A 23,917-nucleotide genomic window follows, 5' to 3' on the forward strand; every position below is an offset into this window, starting at 1 on the left:
TAAACTCATCAAAATAAGTTCGGTAAGGAAACACCTTAGCCATGCGGGCCGGCTTGTGGGACCCGAAAGGAACCGACACCTCTGTAGATGCCCCCGTCATATACTCAATTTTTAGGGTTATCCAGCACCGCTGTAATAAGTGCCTCCTACAAGTGCCTCATCCTGCCGCTGACCCGGACACAGACTAATCCTCACTGCCCGAACGGTCCTGGTCGGCATCCTCGGATATCACAGCGGGGCCCGAGTCTGAATCAGAGCTTTCCCCAGAAGACGGTGGGGGGAGGGGGTGTTTTTTACCCCCCTTGCGCCCACACGCCACTTCCACCCTGGCAACAAACGCCTTCAGGACCGCCGACAGAGCATCCATAGGCACCGTAGGTGCAAGGGAGCCAGTTGCAAGAACAGGGATGCCTGGGGAAGAAGCGCCAGATTATGACGCCATGCTGACCCACACTCGCCCGTCACCACTTAGGGACCTTAGGCAAGTCACACAAAAAGTCCACCCTCCTAGCTGCCACAGAATGAGGGGCCCCCCGCAGGAATCACCACCCTGACCCAGGTATTGTGCTGTGCTGCTACTGCTGTCTGCTCTCCCCTGTGTCATCCACAAGGTGTCTGTGTAGAAAGAGCACTGTTCTAGAAGGAAACAAGCACCCAACGCTAGAGGCAAAACCACCAGAGGCTACTAGAAAATGCCCGCCGGCCGCCTCAGCACAAACGTCTGAGGGCGCCAATAAAATAGCCGCCTAACTACTAGAAAATGGCTGAAAGGCAAAAAAAATGGCGGTGGCTACAAAAAATGGCTTCGGAGCGCGCGGCGGCCTCCCCACATGGCACACACAGCACAAACACCCCACCATGGCCCAGAAACAGTGAAGAGGACGAGCAGACCCCCAACAACCAGCGCAGCCCCCTGCCAGGACCCAGGCGCCCCCCCCCCGGAGGACCCCCGGCCAGGTACGTGCAACACACCCCCATGTGCCCAGTCACACAGTGGCCCATAGCATGGGGAGGAGGGAAGGGACAGAGAGAGAGAAGAAAGGGAGAGTAAGAGACCCCCTAGTCGACCTCCCAGGGAATTCCCAGCTGCTCCATCCTACCGAGACAGGTGGAACCATACTTACCCCTCCTGCAGGGACTGCTGGACACATTCCACAGAAAAACCCATCACCCGAGCAGTACGGGGTGGCTGCCGGCCACAGCACACTGACACAGACAGCAGTAGTCCGGTCATATGTGTGCCCCGGAGCATAAAGCTCACAGGCCGCCCCTGGATTAGATGGGGCATGTCATTGCCAATCCAGCACGTAGCTAGGGCCTGCTCACACTCGATGGCCAGGCTGGGGAGATTACAAGGATCTATATTATCCAGCCTGTCACCCAGGTCAGTTGTTGATTATAGATCACTGGAATCAAACATGCAGAAAAAAGAAAAAATTCCCAGGACCAATGGTCCCACCGGGAGCCAGGTCCTTCTCCTGCACGAGGCAGAAAAAAAACTGGAGCAGCTGGATACAATGTGAGGGGCTATAGCCAGTAGGAACGCCCCCTGGGCGGTACTGTGTAAGTGTTGCCGTATTTAAACACTTTCTGCCTGTGTCCGTCAATGAACGATAGAGAAAAATAAATTATCTCAGCACTCAAGAAGTAAGCGACTCCATGAAGTTGAAAGTAGTTCAGGGTTCTCCATATTTTTCAGTATGAGGACAATTTTATATGTTTTACAAATATTTACTGGCCAAAAAAAATAGGATTTTTGTACTCGCTGTAAAATCCTTTTCTCTGTAATTCACCAACCGACACAGCTCCTCTCTGTAACAAAATGGGTTTAATCCCACCCTTGGGGGGGCAGACCCTGTGCTATGAACCCTTCTCACTGCTCCCAGCAGCTTCAGTACGTCAACAAGCAATATAACGTAGAAAAAAGGAGGGGTGGGTGCTGTGTCGGTCGGTGAATTACAGAGAAAAGGATTTTACGGTGAGTACAAAAATCCTATTTTCTCTTATATTCACCGACCGACACAGCTCCTCTCTGTAACTAAATGGGATGTCCCCAAGCAGTGCCAAAACGAGGGGTGGGAAAAAAAACAGCATAAAAACTTCATCCACCATGGCAAGTGGGAACTAGTAAAACTAAACCCACACAAAAACAGCAGTGTGTGGAAAAACTCCACCATATAACCGGGTATCCTCAACAGGAGTGATCCCCAAGACCGCAACATTGGGGAGGTAATGCAACAGTGCATTAACAAAACAGTACTGCGTTTTTATCGAAAGAACAGGAAAAAAAACAGGAAAAAAAAAAGTTGCAACTACACGGCCGCCTGCAAAACTTTGCGGCCAAAACCAACATCAGCCGATGCACTGACGTCTACCTTGTAGAACTTGGTAAACGTATGGACAGGCGACCAGGTCGCCGCCTTACACACCTGAGCGACAGACGCTTGGTGTCGGAAGGCCCAAGACGTTCCGATTGCTCTTGTAGAGTGGGCCACTACCGGAAAGGGGGGCACCTGCCCCTTCAAGGCGTAGGTTTGGACTACAATCTGTCTGATCCACCTGGAAATGGTGGCCGACGAGACCGGCATGCCTTTCTTAGGACCAGCAACCGAAACAAACAGTGAGTATGACTTCCGAAAGGGAGCTGTAGCAGACAAGTACACCTTCAGAGCCCTAACCACATTGAGAGCGTGAAGGGCCACCTCCTTGGGGTGCTTCGGCTTAGGACACAACGATGGCAATACAATGTCCTCATTGATACGAAAAGCCGAAACCACCTTCGGTAGAAAGAACGGTTGAGGGCGCAACACCACCTTATCCCTGTGGATGACCAGATAACCCTCCTGGCCGATGTGATAGCCACTAGAAAAAACACTTTCTGTGAAAGGATCAACAAGGGAATCTCCCTGATATTCTCAAACGGCGGCAACTTCTGAAGTGCCGACAACAACAGGTTCAAATCCCACAAAGGTAACGGAGGACGCACCGGAGGGACTACATGTCGCACCCCCTGAACAAAGGTACTCACTAATGAGTGAGATGCCAGGGGTTGCTGGAAAAAAAACAGCCAAAGCAAAATTTGCCCCTTGATGGTGCTCAACGCCAACTTCTGGTCTACACCTTGCTGAAGAAACAGCAGGATCCTGGATATAGAGAAAGAGCGCGGATGCCACCCTTTCTCCTCACACATGGAGATATAGGCCTTCCAAGTACGATGGTATATCTTCCTGGAAGAAGATTTCCACGCCGTCAACATAGTTGGAATCACAGAGTCCAACAGACCCCGGTTCCTCAGTACCAGGCTTTCAACAGCCATGCCGTTAAAGCCAGCGATGGTAAAGCAGGGTGAAAGATTGGACCTTGAGATAGGAGGTCCTCCCGCAACGGCAGTCGCCAGGGAGCGTCTGCCACCAGACGCACCAGGTCTGCGTACCAGGCCCGCTGAGGCCAATCTGGGGCAACCAGGATCACTGGGATACCCTTGGGCAACAGTTTTCGTGGAGGAAAGGCGTAGATCAGCTGGTACTGATCCCACAGAACCACCAGCATGTCTGACGCATCTGTCCACGGATCTCTGGTCCTGGACATGAATCTCGGTACCTTCCGATCGAGATGGGAGGCCAATAGATCCACATCTGGTGTGCCCCATTCTCCTGGGTCCAGCATCTGTTGACTCAGATAGTCCGCCTGCCAATTTTCCACCCCTGGGATGTAAATGGCCGACAGGGCCGGTACGTGTCGCTCTGCCCACCGAAGTATGTGAGCGACCTCCCGAGCAGCGGCTGAGCTTCTTGTTCCTCCTTGGTGATTTATGTACGCCGCGGCCGTGGCGTTGTCTGACTGTATTCTGATCGGACGCCCTTGAAGACTCATCGACCATGTGTTGAGGCACAGCCTGATCGCTCTCAATTTGAGCAGATTGATCGGCAACTTGGATTCCTCCACCGACCAGAGGCCCCCGAGCCGACTGAATCCCCATCACTCCACCCCAGCCGGACAGACTGGCATCCGTAGTGATCACCGTCGATGCCTGAGGAAGGAAAAATTTCCCGGACTGAATCGCCGGGGACCTCAACCACCAGATCAGGGAGTCCCTGACGGGGTTGAATCTGTCAATCCAGGGACAACAGAGATTTGTCCCACTTTGTCAAAATCTCCTTCTGCAGGACTCTGGTGTGGAACTGGGCATAAGGTACCACCTCGAAGGAGGCCACCATGAGCCCCAGTACTCGCATGCAAAAGCGTAGCGACGACCACTCGCGGCTCATCAGTAGATTGACAGCCGATCTGAGAGTCCTCAATTTGTCTGAGGGGAGAAAAACCCTTGCTTCCCTGGAGTCAAACAGTAACCCCAGGTACAACAGACGCCGAGTCGGTACAACCACCGACTTCTTTAGGTTCAACAACCACCCAAATTCTTGCAGGGTCTGCAAGGTGATCGCCACATCCTCCTCTAATTCTGAGGCGGAAGAAGCTCTCAGGAGGAGATAGTCTAGGTAACCCACGATCGCGATCCCGCGTTGTCTCAGCAACGCCAATACCGGAGCCAGTACTTTGGTAAAGACACGGGGGGCTGATGCCAGGCCAAAAGGAAGAGGCATAAACTGGTAGTGGGCTTCCCCAACTGCCAAACGCAGAAATTTTTGATGCCGAAGGCATATGGGTATGTGCACGTAAGCATCCTGAATGTCCAAGGACTCCAGGAAGTGGAGTGCAGCGACTACTGAGCAAACTGATTCCATTCTGAACCTCTGCACTTTTTCAAAGTGATCGAGGGCCTTCAAGTCCAAGATTGGGCTTGGACTTCCTTCTTGGGAACCACAAACAGATTTGAGTAGAACCCCTGGAAGCATTCCGATTCCGGAACTGGTACAATCACCCCGATTCAGAATATCCCTCACCGCCCCTAACAGGGCTTCCCGGCGAACCGGGGATGTGGGTATGCTGGAGGAGAAGAATCTGTTTGGCGGCCAAGAGAGAAACTAACTTGTAGCCAGTGGAAATCAGATCGCAGACCCATTGGTCGGATAACCGGGAGGTCCACCAGGCTGCAAACTCCCATAGACAACCCACCACCCTTCATGCGGTAGCACTTTTATTTGCAGGCTTGTTAGGCTTGCGGTTCCAGGGACGCTTCTGACCGTCCGTGGTCGTCCTGTCGGGCTGGGAGCCTTTTTCCTGAAGCACCGGGCGGACGAAAAAGCCGCTTGTGAGCGGAAAAAGAGGGCCCTCGTCTGCGGCATGGCTCCTTAGCCTTCCTGGCCTGTGGGAGTAGTCTACTCTTACCACCCATGGCATTCTTAATAATGTCATCCAACGAGGCTCCAAAGAGCCGGTCGCCAAGGAAGGGAAGATCCGTCAGGGCTTTCTTGGATGCCTGGTCAGCAGACCAGCATTTCAGCCAAATGAGGCACCTCAGCACCACAGCTGACACTGAAGCCTTGGATAACAGAGGGAGAGTATCCAGGGCCACGTCACAAATGTACTTAAGGCCTTGCACTAGTTGGTCTGCTAGCTCTACGCAGACAGGGGAGGCGTTCTGCTCTCCCAATTCACTGTGCAAAAGTTTTACTTACTCCCAGTCAGTTTTTGTGATACCAGTGCGGATACCAATACAGGTCGCACGGCTGACCCCACAACCGTAAACAAGGAACAAGCCACTGCCTCAGCCTTCCTGTCCGTGGGATCCTTTAATGCAGGAGTCCCCTCAACCGGGATTGTGGTTACCACTTTTTGAGAAGGCTTTCCTCAAAGGGGTAACGCACCGCCAAATTTTTGGGGACCGAAAAGGTCCATTGCGGGCGACCCCATTCCCTGTAGATGAATTTGTCAAACTAAATCAAATACGGGAACACCTTAGGTGAACGAGCTGGCTTGCGGGACCCAGAAGGGACCAGTACATCAGTAGAAGAATCTGCTGGCTCCTGAATCTTCAGGGTATCACGCACAGCTGTGATAAGTGCTCCAACAAGCGCCTTGTCGCGCCCGGACCCAGGGAATCATCCTCACTGTCCGAACAGTCCTGGTCAGCCACGTCTGATAGGTCAGAGCAGGGGTCTCCAGCCGCAGCAGGGCCCGCCTCTGCATCAGAGCTCTCCCTAGAGGACGGGGGGGCAGGGGCCTCTTACGTGCACCTTTCCTGCCACGTGCCGCCTCTATCTTAGCAACATAGGAGTCAAGGACCGCAGTCAGGGTGTCCATGTGCACTGCGCTCACCGCAGGCGATCTGGTTGCTATAGCCTAGATTTCGGGGGAAGAAACACCAGTTTCTGAAGCCATGCTGACCCTAATCTGTCTGTCACCTGCAAGGAGACTTAGTACAGTGAAGGTCCCACCCTCCTGCTGCCGCCGCGTGGGGTGGTGGGGGAGGGTACTTGGTGCTAGACTGACCACCCTGGGGCGTTCTGTGAAAGCCACAAGCAGTGGCTGTAGTCCCTAGGAGGTTCCCAGTTGCAGAGAGGAGAAAACTGTGTCAGCAGCAGCTATAAACAAGGGTGAAACGTTCTGCAGAGCTAGCTTCAGCGTTCAGCAAAGAGCCATCCAGCGTCCTGTACACACAGTGGACACAGGAAACAGCAAGTGAGAGCACATGTAATGCTGCCATAAGAGAACAGCGGCGAAAAAGTGCTCAGGCTTCAACAAAATGGCCACCAATGTAACTAATAGGAAATCCTAAAGAAAATGGCTGCTGAAGCTCACCAGGGGAATATCAGCTTTCCCACATCCAAGATGGCCGCCGGACGGCGCCATGCGGTGACGGAACAAAAATAAAAAATGTGCTGCCTGCTTACAGCCAGAACAACCTCCACAAACACCTTTAGGGACCCCCCCCCAGACCTGGACCAGGACCAATGCCAGCCGCACAGAGCCCCCACAGGTGAGAAAACAGCAAACCCACACACACACCGCCCGCAGCGCATGCAGCCACCCCCCCAGAGGGGGGGGGGGAGGAGGGGTGATAGGGACTTGGGAGAGAAGATAGAGAGGTGAGGTGGCCCCCGAATCAACCCCCCCAGGGAATGCCCAGCTGCTCACCCCACTGAGGCAGGGAGAGCCGTACTTACCAGTCCTGAAGAGCTGGGAGACATTCCATCACAGACCTACTCCTGTGCAGTTACAGGGTAGCTGTTGGCCCAGTATACTGTGATTCAGACAGCAGTAGCCTGGTCATATGTATACCCCAGAGCATTGAAGCTCACCGACCACCTCTGGAGCTGAGGCATGTCGTGGCCTGCCAAGCATTAGCTGCGGCCTGCTCACGCTCGATGGCCGGACTGGGGAGGCTACAAGGATATTAACCAGCCTGTCACCCAGCCGGCAGTTGATGAAAGATCCTGAGATCTTCTATCTTGCGCAGAAAGCAGCAAACCTGCAGCAAAAACATGGAGCGAGAGGGCCCGCGGGGTTCCTAGGTCATTCTCCTTACTAAGCAAAATATAAAAACTGAAGCTGAAGCTGCTGAGAGAAGTGAGGAGGGTTGATAGCACAGGGTCCGCCCCCCAGGGGCGGGATTAAAGTTCTGTGTATTGTGTAACAATTTTGCCTAGTTCTCCTAATGGCAGGCTATACAACCCATTTAGTTACAGAGAGGAGCTGTGTCGGTCTGTGAATATAAGAGAAAATCAGTTTTAAGAATGAAGGAATACATTTACTTAGATCTTTTTTCTAATCTGCATGATATGATTCTGAACAACAGGGAAATAACTTAAGTAAAATCCTCCCCTACATCAGTGTACCCATCAGAGAGCTAGATGGAGAAAGTTCTATCCTCCTGCTTACTGAAACAAGCACTTAATCAGTTGCTAGGACACCAGTCTAGCGAAGCAGGGACCCTGCACCTCAGGGCAGGGTAAAAACTTGTAACATGCCACATGGGGCCCATAGTTGGGAGATCCCCATCCTAGATTTAGCATTTTAGACCAAAGTCTCCTAGTGATACTAAGGGGGGAACACTTTTGGAAAGAAGCGAACCAATCGTACAAAACAGGAAATATGAATTCTTAAAAGAGATCCAAGATCATTTTGAACTTTAAGACCCTATCTGATACTGTAAAGCACTGGTTGTTAGAAAGATAATGCAATACATATTCTTAAAAAACAAAACAGGAACCTATGGCCGCACTCTCTCTTACAAGAAGTCTTACTTTGTCTTTAAACTAAGCACATACCTGAGTTGCTCCCAGACGCACATGGCGAGTTGTGCTGCCATTTCCTCCTAGCATATCTCCTCCACCTCTGAGAAACCCAGAATTTCCTCGCAGAAATCCAGTAGACAAAAGACCAAGAGCTTCCTGTAGCGACAGTCTGCGTACACTTTGCCTTGAGGGAGCTAATTAGAGAGAAAACAATAAAATAGTCAAAACCAAATCACACTATAAAAAACACCATTATCTGACTATCCACATGTCACAAATCCCAGGATGCATAGGCTTCCATTCACAACAGAAGGAGAGGATGGCCTATTGGCATATCATCAGGAAGCAGCTGGCTGAATCTGGTAGAGACGGCCGCTACCCGATTATGTCATGAAAGAAAATGGCAACACGGGACCAAGCGGTGAAAACATAAAAGTGGATCCCAGTAAGACAATGCGAGATCTGCTGGGTGGTAAGTATACCGGATACAGGCTGGAAGTTACTGGAAAGCAGGAATATCGCCCATCAGCATTCTCGTATTTCACTGAGAACTACAAGCTACCAAACACAATGGCTGAAGGTACTTGTAGTTTGTTAATTTACAGGAAAATGTAAATGAATGCCTTGTGTAACATGTTTCAAAAAGTGAATTATCCTTTAACTGCTCTTCACAGCCTAGTAGGCATACATTAGTGGTAGTTTGAGCTTAAGATGAGGGCTTCAGTACTGATGTATGCCAAAAAGCCAGATTTGTATATTGGTAACCGCACTGTTCAGTGTGTTTAGGATGTATGATTTGGAGGGGAAAAAAAAGCATGTTATTTTAACAGCTAATTGAGCAGATAATAAATGTATTGTTATGGTTACAAACAGAAACGTTTACCTAAACACTGATAGAAAGCTGCTAAAATGAAAACTAAAATTTAACTCACAAGTTCCCTGCACTGCCCTTGCCAGAACTTTCCCCAACAATCGGGAGACTCCTAGACGGACATCATAACTGCTTCCTTCAAAGGCTTTGAAGCACAGGGAAACTAAACTCTCCAGATCAGACGTCCACATGAAGGAGGCTTCATTTTGCAGTGCTAGGAGGCACTATAGATATAACAAAAAGAAATGTACAGATGAAAAACACCACAAACAAAGTGTTACTAAACCCTGGACCCTGCATTTTACTATATCTGGTCTCCTACAGTACACAGAACAGCAATTATTTTAGTAAATATAAACTGCTAAATACCTTTTCTTATCAGCAGTATATAGCAATCTTGTTACTTCTATCAGTTCCTGGTGAAGCTTGTGGGAGGAGTTTTCATACTCCATGGAGCTTTCCTATAAGGCTGCAGGACCCCCGACCCTCTGTCTGGAAAGAGCTGATTGGCCCAGTGCTGATCACATGCACTCTCCCAAGAAAAAAAACTCTGGCAATACATGCCAGACTAAGCATGTGCAGCCCGACTCCAAAGGCTCCGTCTTATCTAGACTTGTCCAGAGGGACAGTGCAGGGAGGGGAGGATCTGTGCATACAAGATCAAGCAGCCTTTTTACACAATGCAGATGATTAACCCCTTGGGTATGACAGTGAGTCTAACAAGCATGATTTACTACATACACAGCTTGATTTTACTGTTGTGGGTTTAGTAACACTTTAATTTACATGAACATGCTAAGAGCTTTAAAATTAAAACATTTATAATCTAGAAATATCTAAATACATAGTGTACCGTATATACTCGAGTATAAGCCGAGATTTTCAGCCTCTTTTTTGAGGCTGAAAGTGCCCCCTCGGCTTATACTCGAGTCGCCGCTGTCTGACTGCTCGATCAGCGTATCGAGCAGACAGACGGCGGACATTAATTTTCAAAAGCCGCGCCTCCTTCTCCGCCTCCGCCTGTGATAGGCGGAACACTGAATTTCCCAGTAGTCAGTGTTCCGCCTATCACGGACATCCGCTCATTCTCATACTACGGACGAGTATGAGAGGATGTCCGTGATAGGCGGAACACAGGCTGCTGGGAAATTGAGTGTTCCGCCTATCACAGGCGGAGGCGGAATTTTGAATTGTAGAATGGCCGCCGAGAAGAGCGGCGATCCATCGGCACGGGACGGAGGAGGCACGGGACGGAGGAGGCACGGCACGGCACGGGACGGAGGAGACACGGGACGGAGGAGGCACGGCACGGGACGGAGGAGGCACGGGACGGAGGAGGCACGGCACGGGACGGAGGAGGCTCGGGACGACGGCGGCTCGGGACGGAGGCTTGGGACACAGGTAGGCTGGACACACACACAAGGCTGCACGGACACACACACACACACACACACACACACACAGGGATGGATGGATGGATGGATGGATACACACACACACACACACACACACACAGGGATGGATGGATGGATGGATGGATACACACACACACACACACACACACACACACAGGGATGGATGGATGGATGGATACACACACACACACACACACACACAGGGATGGATGGATGGATGGATACACACACAGGGATGGATGGATGGATGGACACACACACAGGGATGGATGGACGGACACACACACAGGGATGGACGGACACACAGGGATGGACAGCCATGTCTCACCCTCGGCTTATACACGAGTCAATAAGTTTTCCAGTTTTTTGGGGGTAAATTGGGGGCCTCGGCTTATACTCGGGTCGGCCTATACTCGAGTATATACGGTAATACACTTTCTGTATTTATTGAAAACGATTATTCATTCAAAAGGTTAACAGGTCCAACCCTTCAGACACATTTCAGATGCATGTAGCTACTCCCAGATCTATTACAGTCAAAGATCTAATGCATTTCAACCAAAGAGGATGCCAAATAAAAGTCCCTAGAGTTCAAAGTGATATTTCTCAAATCAGGTGACCTCTGTCTCTTGAGAGGGGCCCATGTTTTGCACAGAACTGCAGAACACAAGCCATTTGGCTTTAAAAGGAAATCTCTCATACACTGGGAATAAATATTTCCTACCACTTCTGTTGTTGCCTTCCCATTTAAGAATAAAAATTACTACTTCAACTATAACAATTCTACGTATTGAGAAAAATGCATGTAATGATCTACCTGTGCAGTTGCACAGCGCACTGACATAGACCTATCCGTCAGACATGAACGAGCTGCCTTGTAGATGTCTCGATGGCAGAATGAGGCCGAGGGTCCAAGACCTGCTACTATTCTTTCCAGGCTCATCATGATCTCAGAGCGGCCCTGAGACTGTGAAAAAAAAATATTATAATTTATAACTATTCTAAAAACAAAAGAAAAAACCATGCAGGATGCCTAAAGAATCAAACAAGATTTGTAGCAGCTGTCACAATACCCAAATACAAGACATATATCCAAATAAACGATATGTATCACCAATATTATACAATATGAAAATAATTCATGCGTTAGTAAAAATGATATACACACGCACACACACACACCCCCACCCCCACCCCAATAGTAAATTATAAAGTCCCATGCAGAAAAATATTTATAAATTCTCATACAAAAAATCCCAAGTGACTGGTGATCTATTAACACTGTGAAAAGGTACATCTCAGAAGGAACAAACTTCAAAATCCCAGTGAATCATAACAATGGAGGTAAGATGGGGGCTTATCAGATACTATTGACCCTCATTGAGGAGAAGTTCTAAAAGCATTTGTAAGTATGTGTTGGCTCTACAAGACTTTCGGTTCACTCACGCCAATTACAGCAAAGCAGTATGTGTCACACTGTATCACTACATAAGCTGGACAAGGGGGCTCCATATATCCACTTTCCCATGAAAAGAAAAAACACATACGCCTGATGACGTCACGCATGACGAAACGCATAGGGTGGAGCCGAGGTACACGACACTGAGCATGCGCCAACCAGCCGTGGCCATATTGTGTGTGGGAAAGGCCAGAACTCGCTTTGTTTTGAATACCTGCTTACACCACGGGTATTGTAAGTGTAACGTTTAATAATACATTGAGTCACACTATGAAGAGCATTTTTTCTTTTCATGGGAATGTCGATATGCTGTACAATGAGGCTCCATATATGTAGTGATACAGTGTGACACATACTGCGCTGCTGTAATCGGAGTGAGTGAACCAAAAGTCTTGTAGAGCCAACACATAGTTACAAATGCTTTTATGACTTCTCTTCAAATGAGGATCCCCATCTTACCGCCACTTTGGTGATTCACTGGGATTTGGAAGTCTCTTCCTTCTGAGATGTACCGTATCAATAGATCACCAATCACTTGGAATTTTTTGTACAGGACTTTATAAATCTTTTTCTGCATGGGATACTATTGTGATATATATAATTTTCACGTCTAGCACGGATTATTTTAATTTACAACTATTGACAATTTGAGTTTCAAGTAGAAACAGCATAGAAAAGACTGCAATAGCAAACACACCACTTAAAATTCTTCACTTGTGTAAAGGGTCCTAAGGGTTCAGGGACGAATGCCTGGTCTTTTACAAAAGTGCTTATCAACCCTGTCCTCAGGGCCCACTAAGAGTTTGTTAAGAATAGCCTATCCAGGCATTCTCGATTGGTTCACATTCGAGGCCCCACATCTTTGAAGTTTTGTGGTATAGACAGGGTACTCATCCCCATTTTGCTTAACACAATGAATCCTAAGGGGTTGAACATAGCGTTGGACCTCAATTGTTTTTTTTTTTTTTTTTTTATCAAACTGGTGATTTGATTATGTGGTTCAGTATTTGTTCATTAGTTTATTTTCAGGTCTATTTTTTTATTTACATTTTTTTCCCCAAGTTTATTTTTACTTTTTATTTTCACTGTTATTTTTATTTTATTTTTATCTTTATTTTGCATTTTCATTTTTATTTGTGTGTTTATTCATGTCAATTTTTGATTTTTACATTTTAATTTAGGTTTACTTTTCCTATTTTTGTAGAGTTTGTGTTGCTCCCAATACACATGTTGTGTAGATATACTGTTGCAGAATGGCTCTCCTGGGCAGAACCCCGTATGGGTACGGGTTTCCCTTTAAGAGCCACCAGAGGGCGCGCGCACACTGCATGGCGTGGGATCCGATGCGCGTGGCCGGCGGGCGTGATAACGTGCACGAGAGCAAGAGGGGAAATGTGTGTGTAAACACACAAATCCCTGTTCTGTCAGGGGAGAGGAGACATATTGTTTGTTCCTACCAAGTAGGAAAAACAATATATGTCTCTGCCCCCAGTCAGTCCTATCCTCATACAGTTAGTACACATCTAGGGAACGCACATTTAACCCCTTAATCACTCTCTAGTGTTAACCCCTTCCCTACCAGTGACATTTATATCACAGATTGCTGTATAAATGTCAGCGGTCCCAAAAAAGTGTCCGATCTGTCGCAACATCGCAATACTGCTAAAAATCGAAGATCACCACCATTACTAGTAAAAAGAATATATGCCATAAAGCTTTCCCATATCTTGCAGACACTACAACTTTTGCACAAACTAATCAATATAGAGGCTGTGCTGGAAGACTGCTAGAAAGAGAGAGTTACAGGCAAGTCTAACTCTGGTTTTGTCCTTTAATCTTCCAGGAGAGCCTCTGAGATGCTAAGCAAGAAATTTACTCTGTCAGGGTGGGACCACAGCCTGGAGGACCTTTCATCTGAATATCTGCTCCTTATCAGATAACAAATACAGATGCTAATGCTCTGCAGATATCCTCCAGAGTGGCACCGGCTCTCTCTGCCAAGGAAGTTGAGAAAGCCCTGGTTGAATGTGCCTTAACTAGGGGCGCTTGCCTCCCTGCCAAGCCGTATGCCTCCGTAAACGCCATTCTAACGCATCTTGCATTGGAATATTTTCACGCTTTAAATCCCTTGCGGGGGCATGCAAAGTTAACACATAAAGAATCTGACTTCCTGAAGTTCTTACTGACCTCAAGATAAGCCAAAAGGCTTCTCCTAACATCCAATAAACTGAAAGGTTCCTTCCTCATATACTTCTGAGGTGGAATAAAATGTTGGTAAGATAATATCCTGTGTTCTGTGAAATGCAGACGATACTTTAGTGAGGAAACTAGGATCTGATTTGAGCACAACCCTATCCTCCAAAATTAACAAAGATGGCTCTCGAATGGAGAGCACCTGTAACTCACTCACCCTTCTGGCTGAAGGGATTGCTATCAAAAATACTGTCTTGAGTACCACCCACTTTACCCCCAAATTCTCCAGGGGTGTCAGGGCTGGCTTAGCCCTTCCTCCTCTGGGCTGGCCGCTCAGCTGTCAGCTAATTGCCAGGTCTCTTCTCTTTCCACAGTTACCAGCTGTTCCCGATGATGCTCGTCTGACCTGCCTATTTAAATCCTTCCAGCTCACTTTTTCCTTTGCGTTGGTCACATCACAAGGAACCATCTCCTGCTGTTTGTTTCGAGACTGGCTTGCCGACATCCCTCCTGGCTTCTTATCCTGCTTGCAGTTGCTCTCCTTGGATCCCTGACTTCTGGCCTGGCTGATTACCGGATCTGGTTAATGAACTTTGGACTGGCTGACTACCCGATCTGGCTACTGGACTCTGGCTATGCATGACTACGCTTTTTTCTGTTTACCTTTTTATTTTTTATTAATAAACAAGTGTGATTTGATTGTACTTCTGTCTCAGTCTGTTTCATGGTTTCTGAATGTAGGCGAAGGCTGTTTCATGGTTTCTGACAGTAGGCGAAGGCCATGAATTCAGAAGATACAGACAATCCACTTGTTAGTAATATTTTTTCCAGAATGGATGAGCAAGATCACCGCATGGATCAGTTTGCCATGGCGTTACAAACGCTCCTGAATCGCACGGCTCACCTGGAATCCCCCACGGTGGCTGCTGGCCGTCCCTGCTGCTGTGCCAGTCTCTGTGCAGGCAACCGCCTCGAGTATTACCTCTATAAGAGGTATGTCTGGTTCTGCTCCGCTTCCTCAGCGATTTGGGGGCGATGCAGTTCAATGCAGAGGGTTTCTCAATCAGGTTGAGATATACTTCGAAATGCTGCCCCGGGCATTTCCCACGGACAGAAGCAAAGTAGGTTTTGTGAAATCTTTGCTTTCTGAGAGAGCCTTGGCCTGGGCTAACCCTCTATGGGAGACGCAAAAACCTGTTGTCTTGAGTTATCCTCAGTTTGTGGCCTCCTTTAACCACTTCAGCCCCGGACCAATAAACACCTTAAGGACCAGAGGTCTTTTTCCAATTTCGCACTGCGCTGCTTTAACTGGTAATTGCGCGGTCATGCAATATTGCACCCAAACGAAATTTGCGTCCTTTTCTTCCCACAAATAGAGCTTTCTTTTGATGGTATTTGATTGCCTCTGCGATTTTTTTTTTTTTGCGATATAAATGGAAAAAGAGCGAAAATTTTGAAAAAAAAAGATATTTTCTTCTTTTTGTTATAAGAAAAATCGAATAAACTAAATTTTAGTCATACATTGAGGGCAAAATTTATTCAGCCACATGTCTTTAGTAAAAAAAATGTCAATAAGCGTATATTTTTTGGTTTGCGCAAAAGTTATAGCGTCTACAAACTAGAGTACATTTTCTGGAATTTACACAGCTTTTAATTTATGACTGCCGATCTCATTTCTTGAGGTGCTAAAATGGCAGGGCAGTACAAATCCCCCCCAAATGACCCCATTTTGGAAAGTAGACACCCCAAGGAAATTGCTGATGGGTATGTTGAGCCCATTGAATATTTATTTTTTTTGTCCTAAGGGATTGAATAATGACAAAAAAAGTTGTCACTAAATGATATATTGCTCACACATGCCATAGTTATATGTGGAATTGCACCCCAAAATATATTCCGCTACTTCTCCCGAGTATGGGGATACCACATGTGTGGGACTTTTTGGGAGTCTAGTCGTGCACGGCACCCCGAAAACCAATCACCACCTTCAGGATTTCTAAGGGTGCAAATTTTTGATTTAACTCCTCACTACCTATCACAGTTTCGAAGGCCATAAAATGCCAAAATAGCACAAAACCCCCCAAAATGACCCCATTTTGGAAAGTAGACACCCCAAGCTAATTACTGAGATGCATGTTGAGTCCATGGAATATTTTATATTTTGCCACAAGTTGCGGAAATATTACAAACTTTTTTTTTTTTTGCACAAAGTTGTCACTAAATGATATATTGCTCACACATGCTATGGGCATATGTGAAATGACACCCCAAAATACATTCTGCTGCTTTTCCTGAGTACGGGAATACCACATGTGTGGGACTTTTTGGGAGTCTAGTCGCGCACAGCACCCCGAAAACCAATCACCACCTTCAGGATTTCTAAGGGTGCAAATTTTTGATTTAACTCCTCACTACCTATCACAGTTTCGAAGGCCATAAAATGCCAAAATAGCACAAAACCCCCCCAAATGACCCCATTTTGGAAAGTAGACACCCCAAGCTATTTACTGAGAGGCATGTTGAGTCCATGGAATATTTTATATTTTGCCAAAAGTTGCGGGAAGATTACAAACTTTTTTTTTTTTTGCACAAAGTTGTCACTAAATGATATATTGCTCACACATGCTATGGGCAGAAGTCAAATTACAACCCAAAATAAATTCTGCTGCTTCTCCCGAGTACGGGGATACCACATGTGGGGGACTTTTTGGGAGCCTAGCCACGTACGGGACCCCGAAAACCAAGCACTGCCTTCCGGATTTAAATATAAAATGCTACCAAAAAACCTGTTAGCGATGGCAGGGATCAGGCCTGACTCTGCGATCGCTGCAGTTATGTGTTTAGTGTTTTGTAAGTGACAGTGATCGATCGATACTGCACTTGGGTGGGCTGGGCAGAGGGGCAAAACGCAGGTGCTAGCAGGTATCTGGGCTGATCCCGCTAACAATGCGTTTTTTTGGAACCCTAAACTGCTGGGGACGCTAGTATAGATCTGATCAGATCAGATATTGATCTGTTCAGATTCTATAGCACTACGGGAGGTGTATGCTTTGCGTGTGGGTGTTAGCGGTACTGGCACTAACCTAGCGCTGCCTGGGGCGACGCAGACCCTGACCCTAAAACCTAATTGATATCACCCGCCGGGTGATCAGAGGGTTAAACCTTTATTGGGTAATAAATGGTGGGTGCCCTGATGCTATAAAAAACAAACTAACCAGAGTCACCCGTAACACTTATACGGTGATCAGTGGTGAAAGGGTTAACTAGGGGCAATCAGGGGGTTCAAATTTTTATTAGGTAGTATATGGGGGTCCCTGGCGCTATATAAAAACCTGACGGGGAACCTAAATAACTAACTGGCTAACCAGCGTCACCAGTGACACTTATACTGTGATCGCTGGTGAAAGGGGGTGAAAGGGTTAACTAGCAGCAATTAGGGGGTTAAAACCATTATTGGGTAGTATATCGGGGTACCTAGCGCTATAAAAATCTGGCGCTGAACCTAAAAAAATAACTAGCTACCTAGCGACACTAGCGACACTGATGCAGCGATCAGAAAAATGATCGCTTAGTGACACTGGCAAAAGGGGGTGAAAGGGTTAACTAGCGGCAATCAGGGGGTTAAAACCATTATTGGGTAGTATATCGGGGTACCTAGCGCTATAAAAACCTGGCGGTGAACCTAAAAAAATAACTAGCTACCTAGCGACACATGCAGCGATCAGAAAAATGATCGCTTAGTGACAATGGCAAAAGGGGGTGAAAGGGTTAACTAGCGGCAATCAGGGGGTTAAAACCATTATTGGGTAGTATAGCGGGGTACCTAGCGCTATAAAAACCTGGCGGTGAACCTAAAAAAATAACTAGCTACCTAGCGACACATGCAGCGATCAGAAAAATGATCGCTTAGTGACAATGGCAAAAGGGGGTGAAAGGGTTAACTAGTGGCAATCAGGGGGTTAAAACCATTATTGGGTAGTATATCGGGGTACCTAGCGCTATAAAAACCTGGCGGTGAACCTAAAAAAATAACTAGCTACCTAGCGACACATGCAGCGATCAGAAAAATGATCGCTTAGTGACACTGGCAAAAAGGGGGTGAAAGGGTTAACTAGCGGCAATCAGGGGGTTAAAAACATTATTGGGTAGTATATCGGGGTACCTAGCGATATATAAACCTGGCGGTGAACCTAAAAAAATAACTAGCTACCTAGCGACACTAGCGACACATGCAGCGATCAGAAAAATGATCGCTTAGTGACACTGGCAAAAGGGGGTGAAAGGGTTAACTCTAGGGGCAATCAGGGGGTTAAATCTTTATTGGGGGGTGATAGGGGGCTACCCTGGACCTAACACTAACTGTCCTGACAGTTTTTACTGTCACAACTGACACTGAATGCATTGATCAGTAAAGAAATGATCAATGCAATCAGTGACACTGTGACTGGGGGGGGGGGTTTGTGTGCCTGTGTGTACCTACATGTCAGTGTAGTGTTGGTGCACACTTACTATTAGTCTTCTCCTCGTAGTCCGGTCAAAAAGACTGCCCCGAGGAGAATGACATCACTTCCTCCTTCCTGTGTAAACAATACACAGTGGGAGGAAGCTTCTCATTGGCCAGGAGCGATCCAGAGGGGGTGGCCGAAAACGAACGGCCATCCCCTCATCACGGAGCGCTCCTGGAGGGAACCGGACCGTCGTATCCAACGGGAGGGGGTCCGATTGGACCCCCCACCCGCTGGAAGGCAATCACGTACATCTACGTGATTGTGCCTGCCTGTGCCATTGTGCTGACGTACATTGGCAATACGGCGGTCCTGAAGTGGTTAAAAGGGTTTTTGACGTTCCCGCACGCTCCGCTTCTGCTGCCAAGTGCCTCATGTCCATCAAACAGAGTATGAGAACTGTTGCCAGCTATGCCATTGAATTCTGTACTCTGGCAGCAGAGGTTGCTTGGAACAAAGAGGCCCTCGTGGCTGCTTTTTCTCATGGTCTCTCGGATTCCATTAAGGATGAGATAGCAGCCCGAGATATACCCACTGAGCTGGAGAGCTTGATCTCGTTTGCCATCCTCATTGACTCCAGACTCAGAGAAAGTCTCTCTCTTAAGGAGCGCTTGCAGAAGCCTCCTGTACGTTTGCCTCCAAGCTTTGTAGTCCCACCCATGCCTCCCTCACCTCCCATGCCTCCTGGTACCGAGTTGGTCAGTGAAGATGAACCCATGCACCTGGGCTTCATGCGTCTCTCTGCGGATGAGAGAGCCTTTAGGAGAAGGGAGAGATTGTGCCTTTATTGTGGCCAGGCAGGTCACTTTTTGAAATCTTGTCCTACCTGTCCAGGGAACGCTTGAACCTTGATGTCCTGCCATGGACAGACCTTAGGTGGCGTTGTTTCGTCCCCAGTTATCCAGAAAGATAAGCCCCCGATTTTGGTCACCCTTTCTTGGGCTGAGTTGTCCATCGAAATACAGGCTCTAATCGACTCTGGGGCTGCAGGCCTGTTCATTTATACTGCATTTGTTTCGCAGCACTCGATTCGGCTGCAGCTGCGTGATGTTCCACTTGCCATTGAGGCTCTTGATGGGAGACCTTTACAGCCTGCCCATGTGACTCATGAGACGGTTCCGTTGTCCATGGCCGTAGAGGCTCTTCACCATGAGATAATTAAATTCCAAGTTATTTCCTCACCCAGATTTCCGCTGGTTATTGGTTATCCTTGGTTACAGAGGCACAACCCCTCTTTTGATTGGCTCCGTGCTGAGGTTCTCTCCTGGTCACCACAATGCAGTGAGACATGCTTCCTGAAGGTATCCAAGGTCCTGTGCACCGCTTCACTCCCCTCCCTGCCGGAGGAGTACCGCGATTTTGGCGAAGCCAGTAGTTTGCCTCCACACCGGCCTTATGATTGCGCAATTGACCTTCAACCTGGTGCCATACCTCCTCGTGGCCAGGTTTACCCTTTGTCGGTCTTGGAGGATAAGGCCATGAAGGAGTATGTTGCTGACGCACTTTCTCAAGGTTTCATCCACAAGTCCTCGTCTCCTGCTGGTGCTGGTTTCTTCTTTGTGAAAAAGAAGAGCGGCGAAATGTGACCTTGTATAGATCAGGGCTCAACAAACCCCAAGCGCCAGGTCGCCAATGCGACCAGAAATCGCAACCTGGCGCCTAAGCTGCCACCAGCCCACTCACTATTGATGCCCCAGACATGCAGCGCATGAACACTGACTGCCATCCTCCTCCCTCCTCCACACTCAGCGGCGCCACGCTAAGAGTGTGAAACGGACAAGCAACGGAGAGAGGAGGATCTGTCAGATTTCAGCTTGATGTCGGGATGGGCGGGACCTGGCTGGGGTGGGCGGGACGCAGCAGCTATCAAACACCAGCCAATGGGATCTGGGCTACGTGTATGTGGCCCCGCCCCTTTTCTTAAGCAGCCCAATCGTTGGCTGGTGTTTGATAGCTGCTGAGTCCCGCCCACCCCCGCCGGGTCCCGCCCATTCCGACATTAAGCTCAATTCTGACAGCTCCTCTGTTACATTTCAGTAACAGAGTGCCCCGTGTGAAACCTGCCAGTGCCACCTGCCAGCGCCAACCAGTGCCGCCAATCAGTGCCCCCTACCAGTGTCAGTGCCACCACCAATCAGTGCCACCTGCTAGTGCCAACCAGTGCCAATTAATACCACCTGCAACCCCTAACCAGTGCCACCGCCAATCAGTGCCACCTACCAGTGCCACCGTCAGTCAGTGCTACCTGCCAGTGCCATCTGCCCCCGCCAATCAGTGCCACCTGCCACTACCAACTAGTGCAACCTGCCACCACCAACCAGTGCCACCTGCCAGTGCCTCTGCCAGTGCCACCGCCAATCAGTGCCAACTAGTGCCACCGCCAATCAGTGCCAACTAGTGCCACCGCCAAACAGTGCCACCACCAGTGCCATCTCCCACCGCCAACCAGGGCCACCTGCCACTTTCAAATTAGTGTCACCTGCCAATCAGTGCCATGTGTCAGTGCCACTTGCCAGTGCCAATAGTGCCACCTGCCAATGCCATCTGGCAGTTCCACGTGCCTGCCAGCGGCAACCAGTGCCAACTGCCAGTGCCAGCCAGTGCCACCGCTAATCAGTGCCAACCAGTGCCACTGCCAATCAGTGCCACCTGCCACTTGCCAGTGCCACCTGCCAGTGCCACTGCCAATCAGTGCCATCTAGTGCCACCGCCAACCAGTGCCAACTAGTGCCACCACCAACCAGTGCCACCGCCAATCAGTGCCATCTGCCAGTGACAACTAGTGCCACCGCCAACCAGGGCCACCTACCATCACCAACCAGGGACACCTGCCACTTCCAAACCAGTGCCACCGCCAGTGCCACCTGCCAGTTCCAAACCAGTGTCACCTGCCAGTTCCAACCAGTGTCACCTGCCAATGCCATCTGGCAGTTCAACGTGCCTGCCAGTGGCAACCAGTGCCACCTGCCAGTGCCAGCCAGTTCCATCTGTTGCCAGCCTTACTCTTTCTGGTCAGCCCATAACCCTGATGTAACAGCGTTTCATTGGAGTTATTGACTGGGTGCTCCATTGTGAGTTAGGGATAGGGGGTGAAAATCAGTGGCCTTACCTCGGGAGCGGACAATCCATACCACTCAAAAAAAAAAACCAAAAAAAAAACTGGCTCCTAACTTTTTTAACTGGCTCCTAAATTCAAAGCAAATTTGTCAACCCCTGGTATAGATTATAGGGGTCTCAATCGTGTTACGATTAAGAATGCCTACCCGATTCCATTGATTACAGAGTTATTTGACCGCTTCAAGGGAGCAACGGTTTTCACAAAGCTTGACCTGAGAGGGGCATACAACCTTGTGCGCATTAAGGAGGGCAATGAGTGAAAAACTGCATTTAATACCAGAACAGGCCATTATGAATACCTGGTAATGCCTTTTGGCCTTTGTAACGCCCTGGCAGTTTTCCAGGAATTTATTAACAATGTCCTCCGAGATTTGTTGGAATTGTGTGTGGTGGTTTATCTCGATGATATCCTCATATTTTCCAAGTCCCTGGAGAGCCACCACACAGATGTCTATAGTGTACTTCAGAAACTAAGAGAACAATCTCTATTGTAAACTGGAGAAGTGTGAGTTCCATCGTTAACAGGTTACATTCCTGGGCTATGTCATTTCAACTGCTGGTTTTTCAATGGACCCAGAGAAACCGTCGGCAGTCCTACAGTTGCCTCGACCCGTGGGTTTACGTCCTCTGCAGCGTTTCCTGGGCTTTGCCAACTACTATCGGAAGTTTATTCGTAACTTCTCGTCTCTGGTCAAGCCTCTGACTGATATGACCAGAAAGGACGGTAACCCACAGAGTTGGTCTCCGGAGTCAATTAAGGCCTTTGAGACTCTCAAGGCTGCCTTTGTTTCTGCTCCTGTGTTGGCACATCCTGATCCTACGTTGCCTTTTATCCTAGAAGTTGATGCTTCTGAGACTGGAGTTGGCGCCCTTCTGTCTCAACGTCCTAACTCTGAGAGCGCTATGCATTCATGTGGCTACTTTTCCCAGAAATTGTCACCTGCTGAGTGCATTTATGAGATTGGTGACAGAGAGCTGTTGCCGATCATTTTAGCCCTGAAAGAATGGAGGCATCTCCTTGAAGGTACCACTGTGCCCGTTCTTATTCTTACTGACCATAAGAATCTTACATTCTTGTCTGAGGCTAAGTGACTCTCTCCCAGAAGGGCGCGATGGGCTCTTTTCTTGTCGAGCTTTAATTACATTGTCTCATTCTTACCCAGTACTAAGAATGTAAGGGCTGATGCCTTGTCACGACAATTTTCCTCCACTTCCAAGTCGGAGTTGGTTCCGGTTCCTATGATTCCTCCTGATCGTATCTTGGCTAGGGTTTGCACCAGTCTTACTTCTCCTTTGGGTGACAAAATTCTTGCTGCTCAGGTCCATGCTCCTCCTGATAAACCTTGTGACCGCTGCTTTGTCCCAGATAGTCTCCGTACTGCAGTGCTCCAGACTTACCATTCTCCCAAGGCAGCTGGCCATCCTGGGAGGAATCAACTCATTTGGGCCATCTCCCAACAATTCTGGTGGCCTAGTCTACGGGCTGATGCTACTGCCTTCGTAGCTGCCTGTCCCGTGTGTGCTCAGAGCAAGACTCCACGACACCTTCCAGTGGGCCTCCTACAACCCATACCCAATGGAGAGAGGCCCTGGATTCACCTGTCTATGGATTTCATTGTGGAATTGCCCAACTCCCAAGGCAACACTGTTATCCTTATAGTGGTTGACCGGTTCTCAAAGAAGTGTCATTGTATTCCACTTGCCCACCTATAAGGAACTGGCTTCCATTTTTTCTCGGGAGATCTTTCGCTTACATGGGCTACCCAAGGTGATTGTCTTGGATAGGGGTAGTCAGTTTGTCTCCCGGTTCTGGCGAGCCTTTTGTGCACAGTTGTGAATCCAGCTTGCGTTCTCTTCTGCGTATCACCCGCAGTCTAATGGGGCCGCAGAATAAGCCAATCAGTCCTTGGAGCAATTCCTACGTTGCTATATTTCTGACCATTATAACAACTGGTCTGACCTATTACCTTGGGCAGAGTTTGCTCACAACAGTGCCTTGAATTCTGCCTCCCGATTGTCTCCATTTATGGCGAATTATGGTTTCCAACCTTCCATGTTGCCTGACTCGTTTGTTCCGCAGAGTATTCCTGCGTTAGAGGAGCATCTCCGTGGTCTTCGTTCCACTTGGGTACAAGTCCAGGAGGCTTTGCGTCATGCTAATGATAGGTACAGACTCCATGCTGACCGCAGACGCCTGCCTGCGTCTTGCTACCAGGTTGGGG

General features: G+C 48.4%; 1 protein-coding gene across 2 annotated transcripts in view; it reads right to left on the reverse strand.

Annotated features, from left to right (window-relative positions):
* HEATR5A (HEAT repeat containing 5A) overlaps positions 1-23,917 on the reverse strand; it is a 277,562-nt gene that overhangs the window by 232,935 nt on the left and 20,710 nt on the right. For both annotated transcript variants that reach the window (XM_077464810.1, XM_077464809.1), the window contains exons 4-6: positions 11,239-11,388; positions 9,068-9,230; positions 8,169-8,329 (exon numbers count right to left, since the gene is read on the reverse strand). In XM_077464810.1, coding sequence (XP_077320936.1) covers positions 8,169-8,329; positions 9,068-9,230; positions 11,239-11,388 — 474 coding nt within the window. The remainder of the gene's footprint in view (positions 1-8,168; positions 8,330-9,067; positions 9,231-11,238; positions 11,389-23,917) is intronic.

The sequence above is a fragment of the Lithobates pipiens genome, unplaced genomic scaffold (assembly GCF_037356315.1).
Source record: "Lithobates pipiens isolate NorthernLeopardFrog02 unplaced genomic scaffold, aLitPip1_a1.2 Scaffold_30, whole genome shotgun sequence".
In the NCBI taxonomy this organism is placed as follows: domain Eukaryota; kingdom Metazoa; phylum Chordata; class Amphibia; order Anura; family Ranidae; genus Lithobates; species Lithobates pipiens.